This window comes from Lepisosteus oculatus, chromosome 15 (assembly GCF_040954835.1).
Source record: "Lepisosteus oculatus isolate fLepOcu1 chromosome 15, fLepOcu1.hap2, whole genome shotgun sequence".
Lineage (NCBI taxonomy): Eukaryota > Metazoa > Chordata > Actinopteri > Semionotiformes > Lepisosteidae > Lepisosteus > Lepisosteus oculatus.
The window spans coordinates 28564530-28589001 of record NC_090710.1 but is presented as its reverse complement, the minus strand read 5'-3'; the positions used below and the strand labels follow the sequence as shown (position 1 = coordinate 28589001).

At 37.9% G+C, this 24472-nt stretch overlaps 1 protein-coding gene across 8 annotated transcripts in view; it reads right to left on the bottom strand.

Moving 5' to 3' along the window:
* Positions 1–24472, bottom strand: part of LOC102689895 (POU domain, class 2, transcription factor 1) — a 55206-nt gene that overhangs the window by 12503 nt on the left and 18231 nt on the right. For 3 of the 8 annotated variants that reach the window (XM_015364304.2, XM_015364306.2, XM_015364308.2), the window contains exons 2-11: positions 21479–21544; positions 19697–19785; positions 7730–7834; positions 5375–5554; positions 3527–3665; positions 3069–3163; positions 2376–2549; positions 1989–2130; positions 1217–1362; positions 458–640 (exon numbers count right to left, since the gene is read on the bottom strand). In XM_015364304.2, the coding sequence (XP_015219790.1) occupies positions 458–640; positions 1217–1362; positions 1989–2130; positions 2376–2549; positions 3069–3163; positions 3527–3665; positions 5375–5554; positions 7730–7834; positions 19697–19785; positions 21479–21544 (1319 nt within the window). Of the gene's footprint in view, positions 1–457; positions 641–1216; positions 1363–1988; positions 2131–2375; positions 2550–3068; positions 3164–3526; positions 3666–5374; positions 5555–7729; positions 7835–19696; positions 19786–21478; positions 21545–22713; positions 23554–24472 lie in introns of those variants that run through there. The other 5 variants (XM_015364309.2, XM_015364311.2, XM_015364310.2 and 2 more) reach the window with 4 other exon arrangements.

Below are 24472 nucleotides of genomic sequence, written 5' to 3'. Positions count from 1 at the left end.
CTGTCTTTAATCTAGCTCAGTCTGAGTGTCCATCCTCTACTGTTAACTTAACATCATCTTCTGAGCACCCCACTGTTTACTCAACAAATTATGGTTATTATCTATTGTCCATTTGTGTCTCTGCTTCTGCTAGATGAAATAAGGCTAAAGTAACTGCTGGAACCAATTTTTTTTTTCTTATGGACGATCGTAAAATCGTGGCTTTGAAAAGGAATTGCTGATGTAGCTTGCCATCCATTCTGACAGGAGTTAATTTTCCCCCACAACACACAATGTTTTTTTTTTTCCATGAAAAAAAATCTTCATAAGAATTCTGACTTCTTAGAACATTCCACTAATATTTATCAACGGAATGCATGTAATTACATTCTTCCCCCATCGAGAAGAAATGAGACAGAAAGTCTTGATCAGTATAACATATGCAGTCAGCCAGGCAGTTAAAAGCTAGGGTTCTTACCATTGTGTTTGGGTTGGGGAAGATTGCTTTGATAGGAGTGCTGCTTGTACTGCCACTGCTAGGTGGGTTGATCCTTTTTTCTTTCTGCCGTCGATTACAGAACCAGACACGGATTACCTCCTTCTCCATGTTCAACTGGTCGGCTATCATTGTGATCTCCTCAGAGGTAGGTTTTTGGTTCTGCTTGAAAATGTAAAAAAACCACACATTCCCTTTGAACATATGGATGCCAATATCTGCACTACACACAACAGATTAAAAACACCAAAAGTCTTTCTTAACTAAGTTCACGCAAGTCATTAAATACATATAGTTGTGTGTAATAAGCCAACATATTGTCTTATGAATATATAGTACACGGCCCTAAACATGAGCATATACCATTTAAACATACTTCAAGGCATTTTTACTTCTTTATTATTTCAGGCTTTAATCACTTCTAAAACCCACTCGGCATGTTACAGAGAGCAAAATGTATGTTCTGATATTACAGAAAGTGAGATACAGCCCTATTCCTGAAGGCAGCGCACTCTGGTCTCTGTAATCCCAGACTGACCCTCCATATTTTTGGAGTAAACACTCACGTTTTTATTTTTTATCAGACCAGACTCATGCAATGCCAAACCTGTACTAATAAAAACGGAAAATAATACCTATTTGTGAACTGCAAGGACCTTATGAGGACCATAACTGTAATTTAGTCATTTAATCGCTACTACTGTGATGACTTAAGGAGCAGGAATGTGAAATATCACTGACCTCCAGAAAGCTCTTTTCTAAGGCCACTCTTATGTTGGTCTCAATGCTGGTGCGTTTCTTCCTCCTGCGGTTTAGCCCCTCTATTCCCAGTCCAGGGGAATTCAGGGCACTTGGGCTGGACAAAGCTTGGTCAGAAGTCAGGTTCTCTGTAATGGGATAGGCTCACATTCAACAACAATACTTCGCAATTTTTCAGGATTAGTATGAGATCCAACCAACCTGAGACTAACCTGAGAGTTACATCAGCAAAATGCAGACACTATTTCTTTCAGATAAAGTTAAATATTTTAAACTATTCATTGTGTCATGAATTTGTTCAACTAATTGGACGAGACTAGCTTCATTCTTTGCCTATATTTGGTTGTGTTCTATGGTTGTCTGTGACATTTACAAGCATTATAATTCTCTGGAAGCTCCCAATCTTTATAACATGCCAACAGTAGCGAAAGCCCTAAGGTGCTAAACTAAACCTAACTCACAAATTTGTGGAAGCACATTATAAGATACATGCATCAGTGTTCTTTTGAAGCATGCTCAGAAAAATGGTAAACGTGAATCTATTTTGTTCTTTTCTATTTTTTCCACTATCTAAAATCTAAGGGAAAAAAATTCAACATATTTCTTAATTGCTGGACATAACAGTGAGGTCATACGTCCTATAAATCATGCACCTGTTAAATTTAATTACTGTTAAAACCCAGCTGGTGTTATTCAGGATAATGTCATTTTATAAGGCAGATAAAACACTGGCAGACAGAAGACAAATACAAACCTGCATCATTCAACCACTTTTCAAGCAATGGTTTTAGCTTGCACATGTTTTTAAAGCTGAGGTTCAAGGCTTCAAAGCGAGAAATCGTTGTTTGGCTGAAATCATTTCCATATAACTTTCCCATGGCAAGCCCAACATCACCCTGTCATAAAGAAAGCACATAAGTAACCGGTATGAAGGCAATGCTTAAGGGTCACACTGAGAGAAGAGGGTACAGGCAATTATATTAACCCTCACTGACAAGTACGTTCTTTCAGACTTTAAACCGCAATGCTGCTTTGTTGTAATTAAAACAATTTACGTCTCAGCGAGGCACCTGTAATTGACCACAGCTTTGCCAGGACCCCTTCATCACCAAGCAGCCGTGCTGAGCTGAGCTAAACTGACCTGAGTGAATCCCAGCTTGATCCTCCTCTGCTTGAAAGTCTTAGCAAACTGCTCCAGCTCCTCCAGGTCACTGGGCTCCTCCAGGCTGGGAGTGTCCAATCGCTTTGGTGTCGTCTGGGTCTGTGGAAGTGACTGAATGGGGGTCGCCGCTATTGTGCGTGTCGGCGTCGCTGGCTGCACAGAAAAAGTCATCAATTGTCAAAGCTCTGCACAAGCTCGGTGCCACAGATATCAAGGCCAGCCTTAACCCTGGTCAGCAAAATCATTATTTTTGATTACACTCCACTTAGGACTTCATGGCCTGTTTTCTCTTAAAACCTTTTACAAGGCAGCTTTAAAAACTAAGAAAAGGGCAGGCTTTTACTCTGAAAGGATGTGGGACCCTGATACAAACTACTCAGCTATGTCGCAGATGCTGACATTTTGGAAGAGGCCTGGGTAACTGCTGGATCAGATGCTCGGATTTATTAACCAAACAAATCACAAAAACTAAAAAAATAAATTAGACATACAGTTAAAATGTAAATCTAAAGTAGCTTCCACACACAACCTATGAACTACCCCATTCCCCTCAAGATGGGAACTCGATTACTCTTTTAGGTTTTCTATTGTATACTATGGAAACAAGTGTCCCCAGCTCTCTTCTATACGCACTAAGACACGCTGAAATGCTTCTGGGAATACTTTTCTGACCTGTGTAGTGAGGGTGATGCTTGGCTGTGACTGCAGGAGGTTGGCTTGGCTTTGTTGAGGTAGTTGAGTTAGAAGATTTTGAGCTTGCAGGAGGTCTAGTAAAAACAGGAAGAATATATAACTTTGCAAGGTTATATACTTACAAAGATACATTTCCAAAAACAAAATAAGAACAGTCTTTTCCCCATCATTCTCTTTCAAGTATCTGCTTGTCCAAAATCAATTCTACAATAACTGACAAAAAGAAATACAAGCTCAAAGTCAGAAAACTTGATCTATGAGACCAGACAGATACGTTCTCCAAAGATGAATAAAAAACATCATTTGATTTTACTTTTTCGTTAACGTAAAGATGACTGTGGATATTTTTCTGCAAGTGTGTCTGGATCCACGGAAATAACAGGTGAAGTTATTATAAAAGATGTGACCGTTCCAAGTCGCACGTTTGCTGTACGTACTCTGCTGTCCCGGTGCGGTCTGGGAGATAATAAACTGCGCCGGCTGCAGCTGAGTCGCTATCGGGTGGCCTGGCTGCACCAGCACAAACTGCTGCAGGTTCAGGTTTTGATGCTGTAACTGCTGCAACTGCTGCAGGTCCTTGAAGAAAAAAAGATCAGGCAAATAAGAAGACTGCAGCACCGACTTCTCTGCACGTAACGTCTGATGGTAGCAGTTTGTCATAACTTACTTTGTTTCTTGGCGACACGTCTGCTTTTGTTTTAGACAATTTGTGTGACCAGGATAATTTTCCACCATTTGCCTTCCAGAATGCACTACAACACGATGACTGGCTTATTTTATTTATTAGGCAAATCATCTTTCAAAACTGACTTTCAAGAGAACGTAATTAATGTTATTGCTGGAGGTCCACTGTGGTGATCGTTCACCTGCTCTTACAAAACCATGAAATGGTATGTGATTTTTTTTTTAAAGGTTCTTCAACATGAGACTGATTTTGAGAAAAGCCAACTGGGTTATGTTTAATAAATATCAGATCCAAGTGCAGTAGATGTTTATTTTTCACATTTATAAAAATACAATACCAATAGGTTGTGTTTATTTAATGCAATAAAATGCACCACTAGTGTCAAACATGTTTGCATGGGAACCTGTTAAATAAAAGCTGATGTTTCTTGAAATTAACAGGATGTGGAGAGCACTCCGAGATGCTAAAAATTAAAGGAGTTTTCTAGAAAGTGACCTATACAGAGGGCTAAAGAAAGTGATATTACTATTAAATCAGGAATGTTATTTCTCTAACACTCTAAATCTAAATGGAAGTGTTCTTTAAGTGTACTATATTTGAAAGTATTTCACTTTAGCATGTGACTTGAAAAACAGATGTGCTTTTTTATTTGAAAAGTCTGTTTAGAAAGAAATTCCTGTATTGCCAGTTACACTGACAAAGTTTGGGGGTGCTACTGCAAAAAAATACAGTAGTATTAGTTAGTATAAGAAATTAGTTGCTTTTAAAAGTGACTATTTAATGACATCACCAACATGACCCATCTTAAAATTGCAGATGCAAGTCTTGAACCAAAAACACTAATGAGGAATAAGCCTTGAACTTGTTGCTTCGATAAAATAATGCAGCTGGGAGCTCTGCATTTCAAAAACATCTTGACATTTCCCTAGTGTCCCCAAGACACAAACATGACTTCCCCACAGACTGAATCACAGCTCAGAAATAAGCAGTTTCCGCACAGTGCTCTCAATAGCACAGAGAATGTCTCGTGCTACTCCAGAAAGGAAAACCCACGACTCTGCAAGTCAAAAAGGAATTGGCATTACTAAACTGGCCAGCACTGCGCGGTGATCAAGTCCGTCCTGTTGTACACTGGAGTGAGGTACTCTACCCCACTTGCTCTCGCCCACTCAGCTGTTTTAGAGGAAACAGGCCTTGATGGGAGGAGATCCCTGTGGTGGACTGGTGTCCCTTCTTCGGGTTGCAGAAATATGGAACAAGCTACCCTGCCATGTTGTTGAAGTCAATACCCTGGATTCTTTGAAGAAATGGTTGCATGGATCCCTTGGATTAAACAACAACTAAGTACCAACTGGGACAGATTGGCCGAAGGGCCTCCTCTCTTTTACAACCATTCTTGTGTTCTCTAGACCACTTAACACTATGGAAACTAGGAGGAGCTCTGGCCCGATGAGCTACTGTGGGCTCTGGTAAGGACTTTACCTTTTTATTTAAACTGGCACGACACAAAACTGCACAAAACACACAAACCTAAGTGTTTAACAAAACATCCACTGAAACATCAGTGGCATCCAGGAGCAGAGGAGAAACCAGATCTTACAGGTGTTATCTGGATGGGCTGTGAAATTGGGATTTGTGTGATCGGGGTTGCTGCGGATGCTGAAATCGTAGCCCCAGTGGTGTTATGCTGTTGACTGGCCGAGTGCTGCACCGCTGCTGCCAAGAGTTGAGCCTGTGCTTGTTGAATTAACAACTGCTGCTGTGCTGGCGTCAGAGTTAACTGGGTAAAAAAAAGAGAGAGAGAAACTGCAATAAGACACATTGCATTTGTTAAGCAGTTCATGCATTAGAGCTTAGAGGAATGTAAACACAATACTTTAGATGTTACAGGCAATACCGTATATGACATGTCTCATGAAATTGTACTATTTTGATCAAGGTTTCTTTTCTGTGTAAGATTTTGGGAACCAGGTGTGTAGTGTGTAGGATGGGTAGAACTTGTGTCATTTTTAAGCTCTTTTCTTTGGGGTGGGCAATATATAGCAAAATATCCAAAGCATAACGCATGTTAATACAACCTAAGAGGATAAAGCACTCATTTAGCAATCCAGCAAATGTCTAGGACGGGCACTGGCAGTGAGCTGGGGTGGTGCTGTAAACCAGTATACAGACAGTATTACGAAGAACAAGAAATGAGCTGGCTTTCCTCTGTTTCAGCCTTCTAGCTTGAAGGCTTTTCAGATGTTTCTTATCAAGTCTGTTCTCATGACTAGGACACAAGACTAGTGCTACACTAGAATTATGTAAAAAGCAGATGGTAATTGTCAAAAAATATCTAAAGTATTTTAATGAGCCAACAGATCAAAATACTATTCAAAGTACTTTAAAATTGTAGCAATTAGCAATAATGGGACTGTTCAAAGCAAATGTTGAAATTTTAAAATATTTAAGAATGCACAAGAAAATCAACATAAAAATGATTTAAAAAGATGTTTCAATGTATGTCACAAGCACAGCACAATAATTTCCTTAAAGATATAAATAAAGACAACTTGCGACGTGGTATACATACATAATGGTCATATTGCCCAACCCTATTACAGATCATAAATACCGCAGTTATCAGACTGAGAAGAATGACTTAAGGCAACACTAAATTTAGCAATTGCATTTTTTTTAATTCACCCTGGGAATTTCATATTTTAAAACAGACAAAGAAAGGAAAACAAGCGTGGTTCCTGATAAAATATCTTACTTCCATTTTTTTCAAACTAGCATGTTATATATAGAAAGTAGCAGTTTAAAAGAACTTAATGCAATGGAAGTGTGTGAAAGTTTATCATCTTCATAATAGGCATGGTTTCAATGTCAATGTGCGCATTCTGACATTACACATTTATTAAACACATATAAACAGAGACATTAGCAGAGATGCAGACGAATGCATAGTGTGATGTAAGGAAGACATTAAAATAGAAAAACACAAAATGGCTAATTAGAATAAACAAAACCATACTCTCCTAATAATTCTAGGTGGTCGAGAGTTTTCAATTTACTTCTAACTCACTGGCATAACATAAGGTGTGACCAAAGGCTATTTTTACAAATAATCCATGCATCATTACATGGTTTAAATCTACATTATACAAAATAATAACCAATGTTTTATTTGCACTTCTAAGCAAAAAAGAAATGCTGATTAATTTATTTTTATCGGCAAATCTCATGAATGCATTTCGAGCTAAAAATAATTTCTAAAAAAAGAGAAGAGCAGCATTTTAAAATAGACCACTAACTACAAAAAGAGGCACACTACATAGTGGAAGACCTTTGCATCTGGCACCAGCAGACTTCCATAGGTAACAAGCACGGCCAGCCGAGAAATGAGTTGGGACTGCCTCTGAGCAAATTCTCTCCATCGACAGACTGAGACTACAGCAACAATGTCACTGGTGGCACTGGCCGTTGTGGCCAGGCTGCAGTGTGCCGTTGGAGCGCAAGAGAAGAAATGGGACCATGCACAGTGAGAGGACAGTCTAACCACCCTTTCCCAAGGAAGAGTATGTATTCAACACTGGGTCAGTTCAGGAACTGATTCCTGCATTACTCACGTTGCCAGGCAAATTGTTCCCACCATAAATCAACACATCTTCAAACCCAATAAAGTCACCCCTTGTAAGCCACAGGTATCAAACACAGTAGTTTCTACAAATACTCTGGTTTTGTGTTTTTCATCAATCCATTACAGCCTTTCAATAACAGTCTACTTCTAAGAACAGACCGAGTGCTCCAAATGGGGAAGAGGGATAAGAATGCCCATATTCACACCCAGGATAGGCCAAAAGGATATGTCAGCTCCACAATTCAACATGATGGTAAACTATGACAGTCCGAAACAGTCCTTAGAGCACAGGCCAGCAAGTGCTGAAACACGAGCTGCTGAATGCCAACTTACTCCAGTGATCTGTCCTCCAGTCAACATGAGCGGAGTCTGTGGGAGCCCCCCTTGTACAGAGGGCTGGCTTGAGACTTGAGAATCACCAGATTCTTCTGTCTTACACTAGAATTGAAACATATTGGAAGTTAAAAGATTAAATATATACAATAAGGGCACAAACTGCCAATTTGGAGAATGTATTTGAAGATAAGTTAAATGTATCGCCATCAGGCCACATATGTCTGTTACCGGCTCTGCACAGACCGGAAGTTCATGTGCAACACTTCACAGGGTAGAGAGGAAACTGCCCTGGTAGCAACAATGTCAAAAGCACACGAACGTAGCTGAACACGAGCTGCAGCAGGGGAGAGTCAAGAATAAGCCTGAGTTCAATATTCCTTACAGTACATGAAAAAGCAATAGAAAATCCAGACAAAGAAAGAGAAAGCTGCATTTTATAATCAAGTCTCCAGATTTTAGGAAGCACTCTGACTAGCTTGGCTTTAGTCACTTGACATAACATCCCATGCCATATACGTGAAGCTTAAGAGGAGAAACTACCACTGTCAAGGTATATCTACTATACAAATTTGTTCTGTGAAAATGTCCACAAAATAGAAGAAAACAGTATACAGAGGGAAACAGAGGAAAAACACTATTAGTGTTAATAAGAATGCTAGCAATAAGCTGTCATGCAAGATCTTTTTAATGCGTACATCAGACATACATCAGGATATAAACACTGCCAGTCAATGATTCTGGTGTCCACTACACAAGTTATCTGTATTCAATCTATAGTTTCCGTCTTGTTTGTAATGTGAATGCAGATTGTTTTAAAATATAAATACTGTACTGTTACATGCTAGTGGTGCATTCTTTGAAGTCGAGACAATGAGAAACGCTGGGAATGTTTGACTGCAACTGTCATTGTTACGGGTAATTTAAGTATTAAAGAGACCAACTTAAGGCTTTTGGAAAGGGACTGTTGTGTTATTTTTTTCTGAAATGCTGACTTCATTTTTGGGGTATCCACCAGTCTATAATAAGTACCTCACGTGTTTAGTGATTCACTGTTAGGTATAGGGAAAAGGTTTTGTTAAGCATGTGTTTTGGAGTGACTACCTCTGACAATTATCTTTTATTTGATACAAGGTTTCTCTTTTTTTATGGTATTTATGCCTCAGTGACAAGGACAATTTCCCCGTCTGTAAAAAAACAGGTCTCTGGGACTCAGATTTGTGAATCTCTGTATAGTCATAGGCTGTGTGTAGGTGTATTTTGTATTCACTCATCTTTTTATTGTTGCCACTTGGTTATTCCTTTGTTACCACACTTTGCCAAGGAACACTTTGCAGAAAAAAAGAGAAAACATGCTGTGTGATTCTTGATATTCTGACAATAGAATCTGTCATTATTAACTTTTAATTAACTTTAACATTTGCAAAACAACCTGGTGTCAGGACTTGATATTGTAATTTCAAACTCCCTTTCTTCAATTACTCACACATTCCCCAATCTCAGTTACAATATATACAGTACTATCAAAAGTATTCACTCCCCTTGAACTTAAACACATTTGATTGTAATACAATATGGTAACAAAGTATTATTTAATTGGGAGTTTTTGCCATTGATCAACAAAAACACTCCATAGTGTTTAAGTGGCAATAAAATTCTACAGATCGTTCTAAATTAATTGAAATATACACACTGCAATTTTTTGGCAAAATCACAAACGAGGACCATTGATTTCCAATGCCTGCCAAAGACTCTCAGTTGGGTTAAAGGCTGGGCTACTTCAGAACAGTACCTTTTTTTTGTGTGTGTTTTTAAGCCACTCCAGTGTGGCTTTGGTTTTATATTTTGGGTCGTTTTCTTTGCTGGAAGATAAATATTCACCCAAGTCCCAGGTCTCCGGCAAACTGCAGTAGGTTTTTCTTCCTAAGATTTGGCTCTACTTCATTGCATTCATTTTGCATTTTATATCTTCACAAGTTTTCCATACCATTGACACGGAAGCATCCCCATAGCAGGATGCTAACATCACCATGCTTCATGGTATGGATGGTGTTCTCTGTGTGATGTGCAGTGTTATGCTTACTCCAAGCATAGAGCTTAGCACTGAGGATCAAGGGCTCATTCGGCTCTCATCCGACCATAGCGTCTTCTTCCACTTGTCCTCTGGGTATCCCATGCCTTCTTCCACAAATTACTTGAGAGATCCGTTGAGATCCTTTTTACCAACGGCTTCCATTTTGCCACTCTACCACTATTTGTGAAGCACCCAGGCAATAGTTGGCATATTCACAATTTCTCCCATCATACCTGTAAAAGCCTGTAATTCCTTTAGTGCTGCCACAGTTAGGGCAACAACTGACTCCCTAACTCATGCACTTCTCACCCAGTTTCTGTTTTTGAGGACACTCTGTTCTGCGCAGACTCACAATTTTGCCATATTTTTCCCATTTCTTTATATTGGATTTTTCTGTGCTTTGGGAGATGTCCAAGGCATTGAATATTTTTTATACCACTCCCTTGATTGGTGCTTTTCAATAACCACATCCCAGGTTTTCTTCAGGTGTCATAGCAAAGGGGATGAATTCTTACATAATCAGTTATTTTCGGTTTTATAATAAATAATAAATTTAGGAGACTGCAGACTAGCACTATAGTGTTTTGTGTGATCAATTGCGAAAAATCCATTTAAATAGTACAAAAATTTACATAGTACAAAAATGTGAAAAGGCCCAAGGGGGGTGAATACTTCTGATAGCCACTGTACAAATGCATTCAAACGTAACTTGTGGAAATGGAATAGTTATTTTAGCAAAGTATGCATGTGCACAACAAAAAACATATGAAGCAAATGATAGTTAATGAGAAAGTGTGCACTGCATATTAAATATTTAATTTTTTAAATCATGTCCAAATGTGTGATTACATTTAATATGATAACGTTACCAACAATGTTTAAATTCATCATCCAATAAACAACCAACATATCACACTATTTCTGATCTATCTGGTAACAAAAGATCTACAATAGAAACATGTGAATCTCACTTATCGACTGTCACTGGGTATAAAATGAGGCTTCACAGTCATCATGCTTAGAAGAGAAAACATTAAAAACTCATTACAGAACAAGTTTTCAGCAGTAATGGGCAATTTTAGCATAACTGGTGGTACTGAGACTAGGATGGATAAAAATTAATACATTGCCAGGCCTTGATAGTATTTTCCCTGTCATACTTCAGGAAATAAGGGATACTATTCACAGGCTTCTACCTAGAAACTTACTCTTGCTTAGAACAGAGTTGGTTAAAAATTCACAGTAGCAACAACTCATTAAAAGTGTAACAGAACCAAACTACACCTCTAAGCAAAAAACGCTTAAATCCATTACTAGTATAATTATGGAGAAAAAAACAAAGCTAAATGAGAAGACCTATAAAACAATGGCACTACTTACAAAACAATGGCACTTGTAAGATACTATCATTGTGGATGTAGAAAGGAAACATCTTGCTTAACCTGCTAGAACACCAGAGCACTTGGCATGATGTATACACATTTCCAGGAAATTATTTTGATGATGTTCCTCATAAAAGTCCAACTATCACATTTAAAGCCATATAGGAATCCAAAGTTAAAACGCACATGGACCAAGAAATGGTTAATGAACAAGGAACAGCTTTAAATTGTTAAGTACACAACCTCTAATTTGGCAGATTAAAGTGGTATGCTGCAGAGATGCATTTTAATCCTGCTACTGCTCCTGATCTATATAAAATTGGATTCTGGTTTTATTAGTTAACGAGTTCAATTTACAGATGATGCAAAATGGGGGAGTGGCAGACAAACAGAGGTGAGCAAAGTACAAAGACTTGGACAATCACAGACAGAGCACTGACGTGACGAATTTAAAAACGGATAAATACAAAGTGACACAAACAGGTTAGTAGAAACATACACTACATACAGCACGGGTACCTCTAGCTGCTGCAAGGTACGCACTTACGAAATTTACATCAATATGGGGAAGTACTAAAAAAGTAATTGGAATGCTTAGGTATATAGCAATAATAAAAAAGTGTGATATTAAAATCCAGGGAAGTTATGCTCAAGCTTTACAACTCACTAGTAAGACTTCATTTACAGTACTGTGTTCTGGCCAGAATACCATAAAAAAAAGATATAACTTTTAAAAGACTTCATAGATCAACAAGAATGATTTCTGGTCTCAGGTGACTAGCGCATACAGATAAGGTAAGGGAGCTTAATCTCTTTAGTGCAGAACAAAGAAAATCGAGAGATTTTATTGAATTATATAACACACATTGGACTAATTGGACTTCTCTCACTTGCAACCTTTGTTTTTATTTCAGTACACTTGGCAGAATTCTTCAGTAAGCTATCAAGAAAAGAACACTATTCCAAATACTGTGATAAATTGTCATAACAATACTTCTTATAGTTTGGAAACAATTAGAACAAGGTAAGGTTGTGGCACCCATTCACACGCGATGCAATTTGACTTGAAAGTACCACCTAAAAACTATGAAATGCAGTAGATAGCAGAAACCGAAAATCTCTCCATCAAGAAGACACTAGGACTGGTGGACAACGAGAGAAAAAGTGACTCGATACACATTGCAGAGTCTGTACTGTACTGACAGCTTAAAGACAAACGAAGACATTTTTATGGTCAGACCAATTACAAAACAGACTGTTCAAGGAATAAAAAAACTACACTGAAAACCATGAATTGGACAGTTTTATTTGCTTGATTTCTGTTGAAATGTCAACATGGAAACTCAGTTGAGTACAATACTATGTACACAGAAATTTAAAAGGCACTTAGGAAATCTAATGATTTCAAAATATATATATGTGGTGGGTGTGACGATTTGAGGGGCATAAGGTGGGTTTCTATACAAGGGGAAATAAAATCTGCAGATCATTAAGCTTTGATCTTTTGTATGGTATTTTATAAAGTAGTAATACATGTTTCTTGTATATGGAAAGAGCTCATGAGTACCTGAATACATCTGCTACACTTTTAAACATGAATAAACAGGCAGAAACTTCAAGTTATCTTTGTGATATTATTGTACAAATGCTGCAAATAGTCTTATACCCTTTGTGACCTTTACATTTTTGTAGTACCCAGAACACTAGTAAAACACTAGCCTTTTCATCTGATGGGTTAATCTATGCTTATTTAACCTATTTAAAACGTGCTCACAGCAGCTACAATGAACTGAGACTTGAAAAGGAATATTTTCAGAAAATGTAAAGGTTCCATGACCCCACTGCCCTCTCTTCTCCCAAATCTACCTCTGTGTGAGCATGACCAATTTAAAGGCTTAATTTTAGGATCAATATAAATACGAACAGTTAGTCTTTAATGCTGAAGAGAATCTCCAACCTTCTGTCAGAAGGAGAGAGCAGTTACCAGTTAAGAGTCCGTGTAAGCTCAAACTAAACAGAACAGGCCTATGAACTTCAAAAGAAACATTTTTACATTACTGTATCAAACACACTTAATTTAAAACTAGACCACACAACACTTTAAAAGCACTTCATTTCTTTTCTAAAAAGTGGCTAGTACATGTTTCCTACTGGCTTGTGACATTATTACAGTTGTGCATTAATGTCACAGGATGTTGTGTCATTGGCATACAGTAAAATTACAGAAATATACAATTTAAAAGAAAAGTGGCATGTATGCCAAGTGTTGAAAATTGTGTGCGTGTTGGTCCCACAATGTTACTGTAAACATGCCTTTGAATGATGATGCTTCCCAGTTAAAAACACTTCAACACTATTCCCAAAACATGAGCTGCTGAGACTTGTCCCCCGCCCAGGACAATTTACAAGTGTCCCAGATCACGAATCCCAGAGTCCATTAAACCCACATTTCACTTCTGCAATTTCCCAAATGATACCTGATATGTCTGCATATTTATTTTGGCCAGCTGTCGTATGGGATGTACCTACAAAGTTTCCAACAATAATGAATGTATCGCACAATAAAAACTGCATTTTAAAGGCAGGTGCGTAATGTACAATTAACACCAAAAACGGAAAACACTGATCTAAATAGTCGATTCCCCGACATATAATCTAGTCATTTAGCTTGTGTGCACTTTGTATCTTACATTATAACATGAAAGTCTCCCATTTATGGATCTCAGCTCCCACTTCACAACAAGGTAGCAGTGCAGCTTTTAAATGATTACCTAGTTGAATGGAACCATTAGCTGTGTGGAACGCACTCTGTGCTTTCTGGGCACTCTCGCCAGGTATATTTTTGGAACAGAGAGGTGTAACTTGTGCCGAGATAAACGTCATCCTCTCCTTCAACCATGCAGACCGATCCGTTTTGCTTTAGCGGTCATTCTAGAGCCTCTGGCCTTGCTGTCCTGTCTCTTAGAATGAAGAGAGCAAGGGTTGGATTCCAAAGTGGAACTGGAAATATTAGCCAAAAACCACCGCCACCTGATAAGAAGCTCAGGCCATTCATAAACGGATCTTTACAGGATAACAATCCAAAGCACCCATCGAATTCAACAAACGGTTAAGGAAGCATGAAAACAGTGTTCTTGGCTGCCTATCATATCTTTAAGCCCCCGATAAGACAAAGCATTTGCACATGAGCTGCAGGAAGCAGATCACAAGTGCAAGTTAAACGAACGAGAGGAGACAGATTATGCAGAGAGGAGAGATAAAAATAAGGCTCAAGAAAACTTGCACAGCCTGAGAGTCTTAAGTTCCAAATTTTGGGGATGATCGTGTTCTGTAGCTTCATGAATCCAGCCATAGATAAAATTAACTAAAACGCCTCAATTTTCTTTTCTCCACGCCTTGTGTAACTTAAAGGCACACCAGCTCCATCAAAACAGAGGAAGTATTACTGAAATTGTGTGCTTGAAAAACCTTAAAGTGGAAGCTTTCTGTGGCAATTAGGAGTCAAAAATGAAGATTTAAAGCATTTCAAGAGACACACACCTGGACCCTGGATCATAATGCATCACATGAAGTTCAAAACAAAGGTACATGCTGATGCCACTGTACAGATTATTCTCAGTTTAATGCAAATTTAGGAGAGTGAGATAACCTAAGGTACTACAGTATAAAGGTCAGGCATATACACTGTAGTAACATTCCATCCTTTGCAAGCTAGCAAAGCGTGTGACTAATTTCTAACTTATTGACCATGTTTATTGCAAGTGAGTCTTGAAAGATTACAAAAAATGTAAATGGTTGAAAATGTCACAAAGGATACACAAATGAAGGATGTTTAATGGTTCATGCCTCAACACGTACAAGTGCATGCTGATTTTGAAGTAGACTGTGCAGCAACACAAGACACAATTCAAAATGCCTGCCTTGTTTTCAGTTTGCTTATTGCTTTGTTTGCACTAAAGATCATTGCAAATGTAATCCAAAACACAGAGATGTTGTGTCTACACTCTAAAGATATTCAGCATGTGCCGACACTCACATGTGCAGCTCACAGCCAGTGAAAACGGCTCTTCCAGGTAAGCTTAAAGTAAGCTACTCAGGCCATGTGAGACACATTAATAATTTCTAAATACTGTTTTACAGGTTTCATAGATTATGCAGAATAATTTATATCCAACTTAATTTTGTCAGCTTTTATTAGTAGACAGCATGTTCAGAATTCGTCATCTTCATTCTTCACATGTAGCAAAGATACTTGTACAGTAAATTCACATATGTTAAGACCAAGATGAGAAAGAAGTGAACTGAAAAGCCTGATTTGGAGAGGGAATGGCCTTGGCATGAGACCTTTTTTAGAAAACCAACACCTCCATACTGCTGCTGGCAGAGTTTAAAAAATAAAGGAAGATCACGGGTCCCATGGTTTAGTAGTTGACAGATACTGATGTATTTGTGATAGAAGGTGGTTATGTGAGATTCCAAGACTCTTAATTTGGGGAAAACTGTGTGTGATCTGGGAGTAAACTAAGGGGAAGCTACAGCAGACTGATACCCACCAGGTTCAGAGTTCACTGGTCAAACAGTTTTGGAAGAAGAGCCATTAACTGGACAGGGAATGATCTGCCAAGAAGGTGATGACCCAGTGTGGGTGTATAAACTGCCACTGCAACCTGTGAGGTACAATTCTGGAACAGGTCTTGGTGTGGTGAAAGCTGCCGAATATCAGGTCTAGCATTGTGTTCCCAAGAGAGTGCGTGTTTTGAGAAGAAAATGGCAGATAGGCAGGCATTTTGGTTGAAACAGAAATCCCATTTTTAACTGTGCAGGTGCTAGAATGATACAGATCTAATAATTAACTGGCTACAGTTTTGGCTCAGGAGCAGTTGGCGCTATAGGTCATGTGTGGATGAAACAACGAAATGGCAGTCTGGAACTCAACCTGGTTTATCAGAAGTGAAGCAAATATAAATTATTAAACGTTTAAACCACAAGTTACAAAAACAATAAAGAAACAGTCCTGTAACAAAGTGCTGTTAAGACTTGGATTCCTGAATTACTGTAGATTTGCAGAAGTTGGTTATGCACTCAATAGTTCCTCAGTTGAGTTGCAAACTTTTTGTTTCTGAAATAGATGTGTAGATGTCAATTCGCATATTTAGGTTATTACCATAGTTAAAATAATCTGCCAGTTATTGTCAGTGAAAGTCAAACAAAACTCAATGCATGTAAAGGAGTTTTCATTGAATTGTCAAAAATAACTTTGGCTGGTGAAAACACCTGGTGAATTTATCCATCTAATGATAAAAAGACTCAACAAAAAATTTGTTTTAGGTCTTAGAATTGTTGAGACTGAATTGTTGACCTCAATGGCAGAAGCTTTTCTCCCACCTAGATCTCACATTTTTACTTATTTACTACCTTGCATTTACATAGCACAATATAGTCTTTTTTTCTTTTATCACCAAGCACCTTAATGATGTACTAATTAAATTTGTAGGGGAATTTATTTTCTGCCGAAGCACAGCACTCACCTGGGTCACACATGGTGCATAATGGTCATTATGCAACAGTGCACCAGCAGCCCCACTACACCGCAGTGCAGACAGAGAAATAAGAAACTGCTTCACCAAATGAATTAAGAGGGGAAGTTGAAGAGGGTCAGACTGTACAAGCTCAGCGGAATTTAGCCAGGAGACCAGGGTTAAAAACCATTCTATCTCAAAAAGTGCCATGCCAACAGATCTTTAATTCAGGATCTCAGCTGAACAACAGCACCTCTTACAGCTCCTTGTTCCCTTTCACCACACTGGGGCACTGGTTTAGAAATTCTAGCCCAGGGGAAGAAAGCCATCGAATTTGCCCAGCCTTGTTAAGTTTCTGCAGGCTGACAAAATTAGACTACAGGGTGGTAACACCGCTCCAGCTTAATAAGCAGCTCAACTAATTGAAAAACAAGCTAATTTTTAAGACGTGTTATACTGCAGAATTTCTTATTCTAATGCATGTTTGCAGGCAAAACAAAAACAACTAAACGTTTAAGGTCGAAGCACAACGTATTGTGCTATTTGAAGACAAAGCACAGTCCAAAGAAACGTTTATCCTGATCTTTCAGCCAAAGCCCTATTAGACAATAATTATGACTGATATGATTAAAATACCTGCAACTAAATTGTACTTTTCTCCACATCAACTTTGTATCCAATTCCCTTCTGAATGCATTATGATGCAATTTGCAGTGTCCAAGAAGACCCGTTTGAAATAAAACTCCCATGTAAGAAGTTAATCAACATCCAGCCTATCAGCATGAAGAAGCATTCTCTTTTCGTTTCTTGACTGGAATGCTCTTGAAGCATGAACTGGGCATTAGTCAAAGCATGATCCAGATGCCCTGGGAGTATTTTTAAGACAATAAAGGCACATGCCAACAGGAAGACCAGGAAATGACTACTGTTTATTTATTATGTCCCCCTCCCCCCCCCCAACACATACAGTAGTAGTTCCAACATGACTTCAACACCTACACCACAGGGCACCAGCTTGAGCCAGATCCTTAACTGGGAACATGCCTCGTTACTGGAATTGGGCTGTAGTTGGGGTGACTCACACCATATTGTGCTGTTTTGTGGCAGGAAAAGAGCACTTGTTTCCCAGCTTATAAGCAGTTTCACCTTATCCTTGAAGATTAGCAGTAAGAAAGACCATTTTTGTTTCTAAATAAAATATTGAGATGCTTAAGTTCTATTGTATTCAATTGCAATTAATATAATGTACTCTTCATGCTGCAGATAATAATGTACTGTTTTTACACATCTTAAAGAAGTGTCTTACTAACACCCAATTTGTGCCTATGGAAATCAAATAAAATCTACAGAAATACTGAAATGACAGCTGATTTTACACTTTCATTATATTTAAAAATTGTTCATTAATGCAACTATTAACTTTTTCTTGCTTAATCTTTTTTTTTCACAGAAAATGTTACAGGAAAAAACGGTGAAATAATGTGAGAGGATTTCATGCATCTGTGTAAAATCTTTGCAACACCACTATGCTGGTTACCATTTCTGTTATATACGTTTCTTTAAAAAATTAAAAGGAACATGGCACTAAAAATATACTGCAACCCACAGGGATATACAGTGAGAGAGGGTTTATTTTAATTAAAAACTGGTTATGCAGTGCATGTAAATTCTGCATAGATTTGCATATTTTCCACCACCTGTTTTTGAGACTGCAGAGAAGGTAATTAGCATAACGTGCTGATTAATTCTGCCAGTCATTCTGAGATAATTACAGACTGGGACTGTAAACACGTTGTGCTGGAGATGCAGCCTGTTTGCCAACATCTGTCTAAGAGATGAAACTTCACCATGGAAACCGAGGCAATCTTCTGTCTCTTCTTATAAGAGAAGGTCATTTTTGTCTGCCTTTCTACCACATATCTGTATTTAAGATGTATTATCTCTTATCCTTAGTTGCGCTGGAAACCAGAAAAGGGGGCTCTAACATTATGGAAGCAGATGTTATCTTGGCATGAGTTGGGGAGTGTTTGAATGTAAAGGGTATGAGGTTAATTTTTTGGACCTCATCAGTATTAGGTATGTGAATAAAAATAGAACACATTCCAAAGTTCTGATTAGGCATAATCTTTTAATTACTAACTAACCTTTCAACACTTTAGATGAGTAAGGTTCAGGTAGGTGATAAAAGGCAGTGTGATATTTGAGCACTTCTACAGCTCCTAGAAACCTATATATCAGCTGTTTTAAAAATTACCTGTAGACAAAGGTTTAACAATGATTTTCCACATGGTCAAAAAACTGTATAATCATTTCATATTGAATTAAATACCCAAGGGGCTGCTTGTAGCTGCCACCAAAGACTGACTCATCATGCTTTAATACAGTAGCAGAGTTATTTTTTAAAATAGAAGTTCAACTATAAAGATGAGCTAATGGCAAGATATTTTTACCTGTGAATTTACTGTCTGAGAAGCAGCCTGTAAGCTTGCTCCAGCAAGATGGACCTCAAGTGTTTACAAAATGGACATCTTTAAGAACTGTCAAGCTCTAAAGAAAGGTAAACAGAGTTTAACATTTTTGTCACATGCAGATTTCAGAAATGCCTCATATCCACCAATTTGTGGGTGTTTGAAAGCATCATACTTTTAAAGAAGATGCCTCCAAGATTCCTTTTAGATTAAATGAAATCTGCTTCAAATGCATAAAAATGAGGTCCATGCTGCTGTACAAAATAACGTATACATTTACTGTTTTTTTCATCTGATGAACAGCCACCCAAAATGAATATTCTGTATAACCTAAACTGGCAGTTTGTGGATTTTGTGCAATATAAGTATGAAAACTGTTGCAAAGCAGGCGGCCACACACAAACATTTTACACACATCTGGGGACAGACAGATTGAAAACAAGACAGAGAGGTACACGGAGCAATTCTTAATGCATGTAAACAGAAAGATTTGTGATCGCTGCACAAATATCTTGAGGTTTTACCTGGTGGAGTAAGGCCTGTGCATGTGCATTGGTGATTGCACTTGTTTGCACAGATGGCCTCTGAAAGTCCAGTCCATTTGTTTGGGCACCTAGAAGAGGATAAGGATTTGGGTAAAAAGGGTTATTTTTTTTAAAGAGTAAAAGCTGAAGTGAAGTGACTGAAATGGCACACCTACAGAAGCCCGGGGAAAGGCATCACAAACACAAATGCAATTTCAACATGTCATTATCATTAGGTTCAAATCAGTCTGAAGTCACCACACAGAAATCTGATCACAGTTTTCATTTCAAAGTTAATAGTTTTAATAACTGTTGAGGAATTCTACCAGATCAAACAAGATGGAAAGAGCCTAATGGAGATTACTGTGGGAAGTGGGAGTGGTCAAATAAAAGTCACTGTATATAAAAATTTAAAAACTTTGGTGTTCCAAGACTATACATGCATAAAGCAAACTTTCATGACTGAAAATGTTTAAAAGAAAGTGGTGGGCTCCCTATAAGGTTACTATCTAACTCTAGGTAGAACAGCTGCAGAGCATAAATGAGCCGACAGGCAGGAATTCTTTGCCTTAAAATTAACATGAATGGTTACAAGTTCCTTAAAGCTTCATTTAAATAAAAGGTTAATTTTTCCTTTTACTCCAGCAAACATGTTTTTCATTATTTTAATGCAAAGAATAAATACTGTCTACATTTATTTGAATTGATTCCCTTTTCATTTACTGAAATATGACAAACTTACAACAGATTCACAAACGTATATTAAATGCTTCAAAAATACATACTGTTACAATGAAGGTTTTCAGAGGCCACTTTACATTGCCTAGTCTCCATTTTCTGATATCAGTGTCTAGAACCCATGTATAACACTCAGCGATGTAATTGTTTGGAGCTTAATTTAAGGACATTTCTATTGCAATTACAAACCTTTCTTCTTCAATTAAACACCTTATACTTGCCTTCAAAATTCCACAAAGGATTCCTCGTTAAACACTACCTTTTAAAAAACAACTGGTATGTTCTAAGTGAGAATACAGAGTGCTCACTCAGAAAAAGCACATTCCTGGTGCATTGAGGCTTAATACAGTGGTGAAAAGACAACCTGTCTATTACATCTGGTAATGAAAAGTAGTTAAAATATCAATTAGATTAAAAGTTTTCTCCTTGAAAGAAATACAGAAGGACTCATGACATGAGCATACACAGATAATCCTGTAACCTTGTTCTAATCCTTTAAGACACCACACGCATAACTGTTAAATATAATTTCTCTACACATCAGTCTCTGGACTCTTAATTTGAGTACGTCTCCCAAATGGTTTTTATGTTTCAAAAGCTTTGAAATAGGAATTAATTGTCCATAGACAGTTAATACCTTAATTCGCCCAGTCTCCCCGTTGAATTCCATTTCAATAAGTGAAATCACAAAATGTGACAAATGTATATACTGAAGCCACTAGCCCACCTGCAGGAAAAACTCCAGAACAGGCAATGTCTCAACCAAACCCCTTTGCGTGTTAATTATACAAAGCCAAAATAGCTACCCTTGAGACAGATTTCGGCACAGAAAAAAACACAGATGTTCAGTTTCGCTAATATAGGTATCACATAAAATACTAATTCTATAACGCTGAAATCGTTTCAACAAAAAATCTTAAAAATTATAAACTGCAACAGTGTGTATGAAATTCGGGAAAGCTATAATACAGTAAAAACTAGGATACACTAAAAAACTGAACCTAAGTGAATACAGAGAAGTAACTGATGATAAAGTAAACTCACCTGTGCTACTATCCCCACTCTCCATTGAAGGTTTACTTGTTTCTGACGGATTACTCATTCTTGATTCTAGAAAAACAGAGCATTAAGAAGAAATTAATACAGAGGAATAAAATGGTCCAGAAATTTCCCAGCCTGTTTAACAAACCAATTATTTTCTGGGTTTTCCCTTTACCCATCATAGATTTGAAATTATTAATGGTATTAAATTAATCTGCACAAATACTGAAATAGAATTACACTTCAGTAAACAATATTAATCAACACAAAATGCTAACCATACAAGTTTTCAGTTTTGACTTATTCACATAATTTAAAAACAGCTTGGGATACTGAAAAGTGTCAAATATGGAACAATGATTCTGTTTTCACAACAAACAGAATCCTGTTGATTAGGCTTTCTAATTCTGTTACACAGTGTGAAGCACACAAAAATAGAACATGTTTTCTTATTTTTGTGGGCAACTAATACACATTTTTTTATTTGTAACCCTAAGAGCCTGTTTAATTACAAACAGATCCTTTGCATGCCATTTGTTACATAAACTAAGGATCAGCTGGTTCATTACGCATTTAAATAAAACCCACGTTAAAGACAGGCTCAGTATTTTACCCAACACTGCATAAAAATGCTTGAATTGCTAATCAAAAATTTCAACCCTGATTTTACTAGTAAAAAATACATATATTTCCGAGTTTTTCGGTAATTAAATCTTTGACTTAACGGATGAGGAAATTTGAAGCACTTACACATTTATAACCCCTTCACTCCCAAAAAGCACACATACATGATCATTTTATTTTACAAAACATAAACCTAAAAACTGTCAATTCATACCTTATATTAAGGTACAACAGTGCTATCTGCACACAGGATACTCTTAATCTCATTTTAATTTCTTTTCATTTTATTATGATTTACCACCTCATATACCTACAGACTGCATAACATCCAAAGCAGATTAATAGAATTCAGTACATTCTCAGATCTTTTGCCTCGTTTCCACCATTTAAGAGAAACATTTTCCAAACAGTTTTTGTCAAGGTGCTTGTTGCTTTATCTAGCTTTGTAATTACACAGACCTGCGCATGCAGAGCAGAAGAAAACCAGCACTTTTGCCTACAGAATGAAGTTCCTAATCCAGATATTCAGTGGAGGAATTGCATATGGTTGCAGAACCATGAATAGTCAAACACTTAATTAAAATACGCTCTATTTAAGAGCTGAGGGCACCCACCTAGAGCATAATCACTGCAGTCCAGCATGATGACAGCCAGTCCGTGAAGAAAATCTAGTCCACTACCCCTTAGGAGTACAAACTTTTACAAACTGACACTGAAATTTAACAGCACAAGAAGAGTAATGCCACAGCAGCCCGAGAAAGCAGCACTGCAAAAGGAAACTTCGGTATTTCTGCAGTTTTCAGTGCCTCTCAGCTAGCTATTTTACACTGTGATCGTCAAGACAACTGAAGTGTGAAAAAGTTCCCCTTTTTCTGTAATAAAATAGAAACAAAGATTGCAGCTGGCAGTTTCCATAATGAAGCTTAATCAGTATGCAGCTGATTAGTGCCTTATGCAAATCTCCCCCCCTTGTTAGTGCTGCAGAGTGTGCTTTGAAGTCCTGTGAGCAATTCATTTTGCAGAGTGCACTGAAAGCTTTCTGCATAATTTAAATCTGGCATAAATATTTATCAGCTCATTAGCATATTAATTGGATATCTTTAAAAAAAAATCCACCCAGCACAACAGCCAGGGAGTAATCACATAAAGGACAATTATCACCATAGTGCAAGCATTATAATTAGGGGGAAAAAATGAAGTTCCTTGCATGCACTGTCAACCCTGACCGCAGCAAAACATGTCACCATGACCGGATAGAGTGCCTGTTAAATGTCACAAATGTGACATCTACAAATTGGAAACAATGTTACAGTCTCAAGCACTTTTAATCTAATTCTTCCTGGAGCGAAGGAAATAATAATGCCTGCATTTCTTTATGTATGGAAAAAGCACTCTGTACAAAACAAGCAACACAGAACCATAATTGGCAGAACCCTTACAGCAAAGGCATTTTACATTTAAAATAAATTCATAAAGTTTATACACATATATATATAAACTAGGTGGATTAGCATGTTTAGCTAGCATCAGCTTCTGTTTGCTGTTAATTTAAGTTATTCAGCGTTCAAAATCTTGCACTGACTGTAAATGTAAGATATCCCAACAAGTCAAATGCTTTTTTTAAAGTAAACCGACTACAAAGTACATGTAGGCTGTTTTGTGTTACCACAAACTGTCAAACACCGTCTTCGCAATGGAGAGAAAAGTGCCTATTGATTAGTGGCTAATTTACCGATTAGAGAAAAACAGCTTGAAGAACTGTCGTCACAAATGGGCTGACAGGAAACAGAGGCTTGCAGACTAGCCATTCACCAGAAGGCAAAGGCAAGAATATCAGTTCAGCCAGCCAGCAAAATAAGAACATAAAAGTTACTAACAAGACAAGGCCATTTGCCCCGTCTCGCCGAAACTAAGAGTGTATGTGGTTGACAAATGGATGAACACCCTCAATCTAGGTTTCAGGGGTCTCTTTATATGTTGAATAGGTCTGGTTAACCCAAAGGCTATGTGGCTATGAAACCCCTGGCAGACACCGCAGGGCTGGAATTCTGCAGCTCTTGCCGAGAACAACGACGCAACGAGAGCGCAAACCAGTCCCAGCAAGCAAACGCGAGAAATACAACTAAAGCTCTCCGGCAGAAACTAAGAGAGGACTGGACAAAACGTCAGTAGCGGCAGACAGGAAACATCTGTTTTACTAAGTCAAGAGACTTTTGGTTTCAGAGTTACTGCTGTGCGTTAAGGGGAAAAGTGCAACACAGAAAGCAAGTGCACAGAATCGTCTTACTTCCACAAGGCAGGGTCTGAGAGCGCTGGCCTTTGACTGGGAGGCAGACTTTAAAAACACGGAAGGCAAGGGCCCCAGTGGTGCAC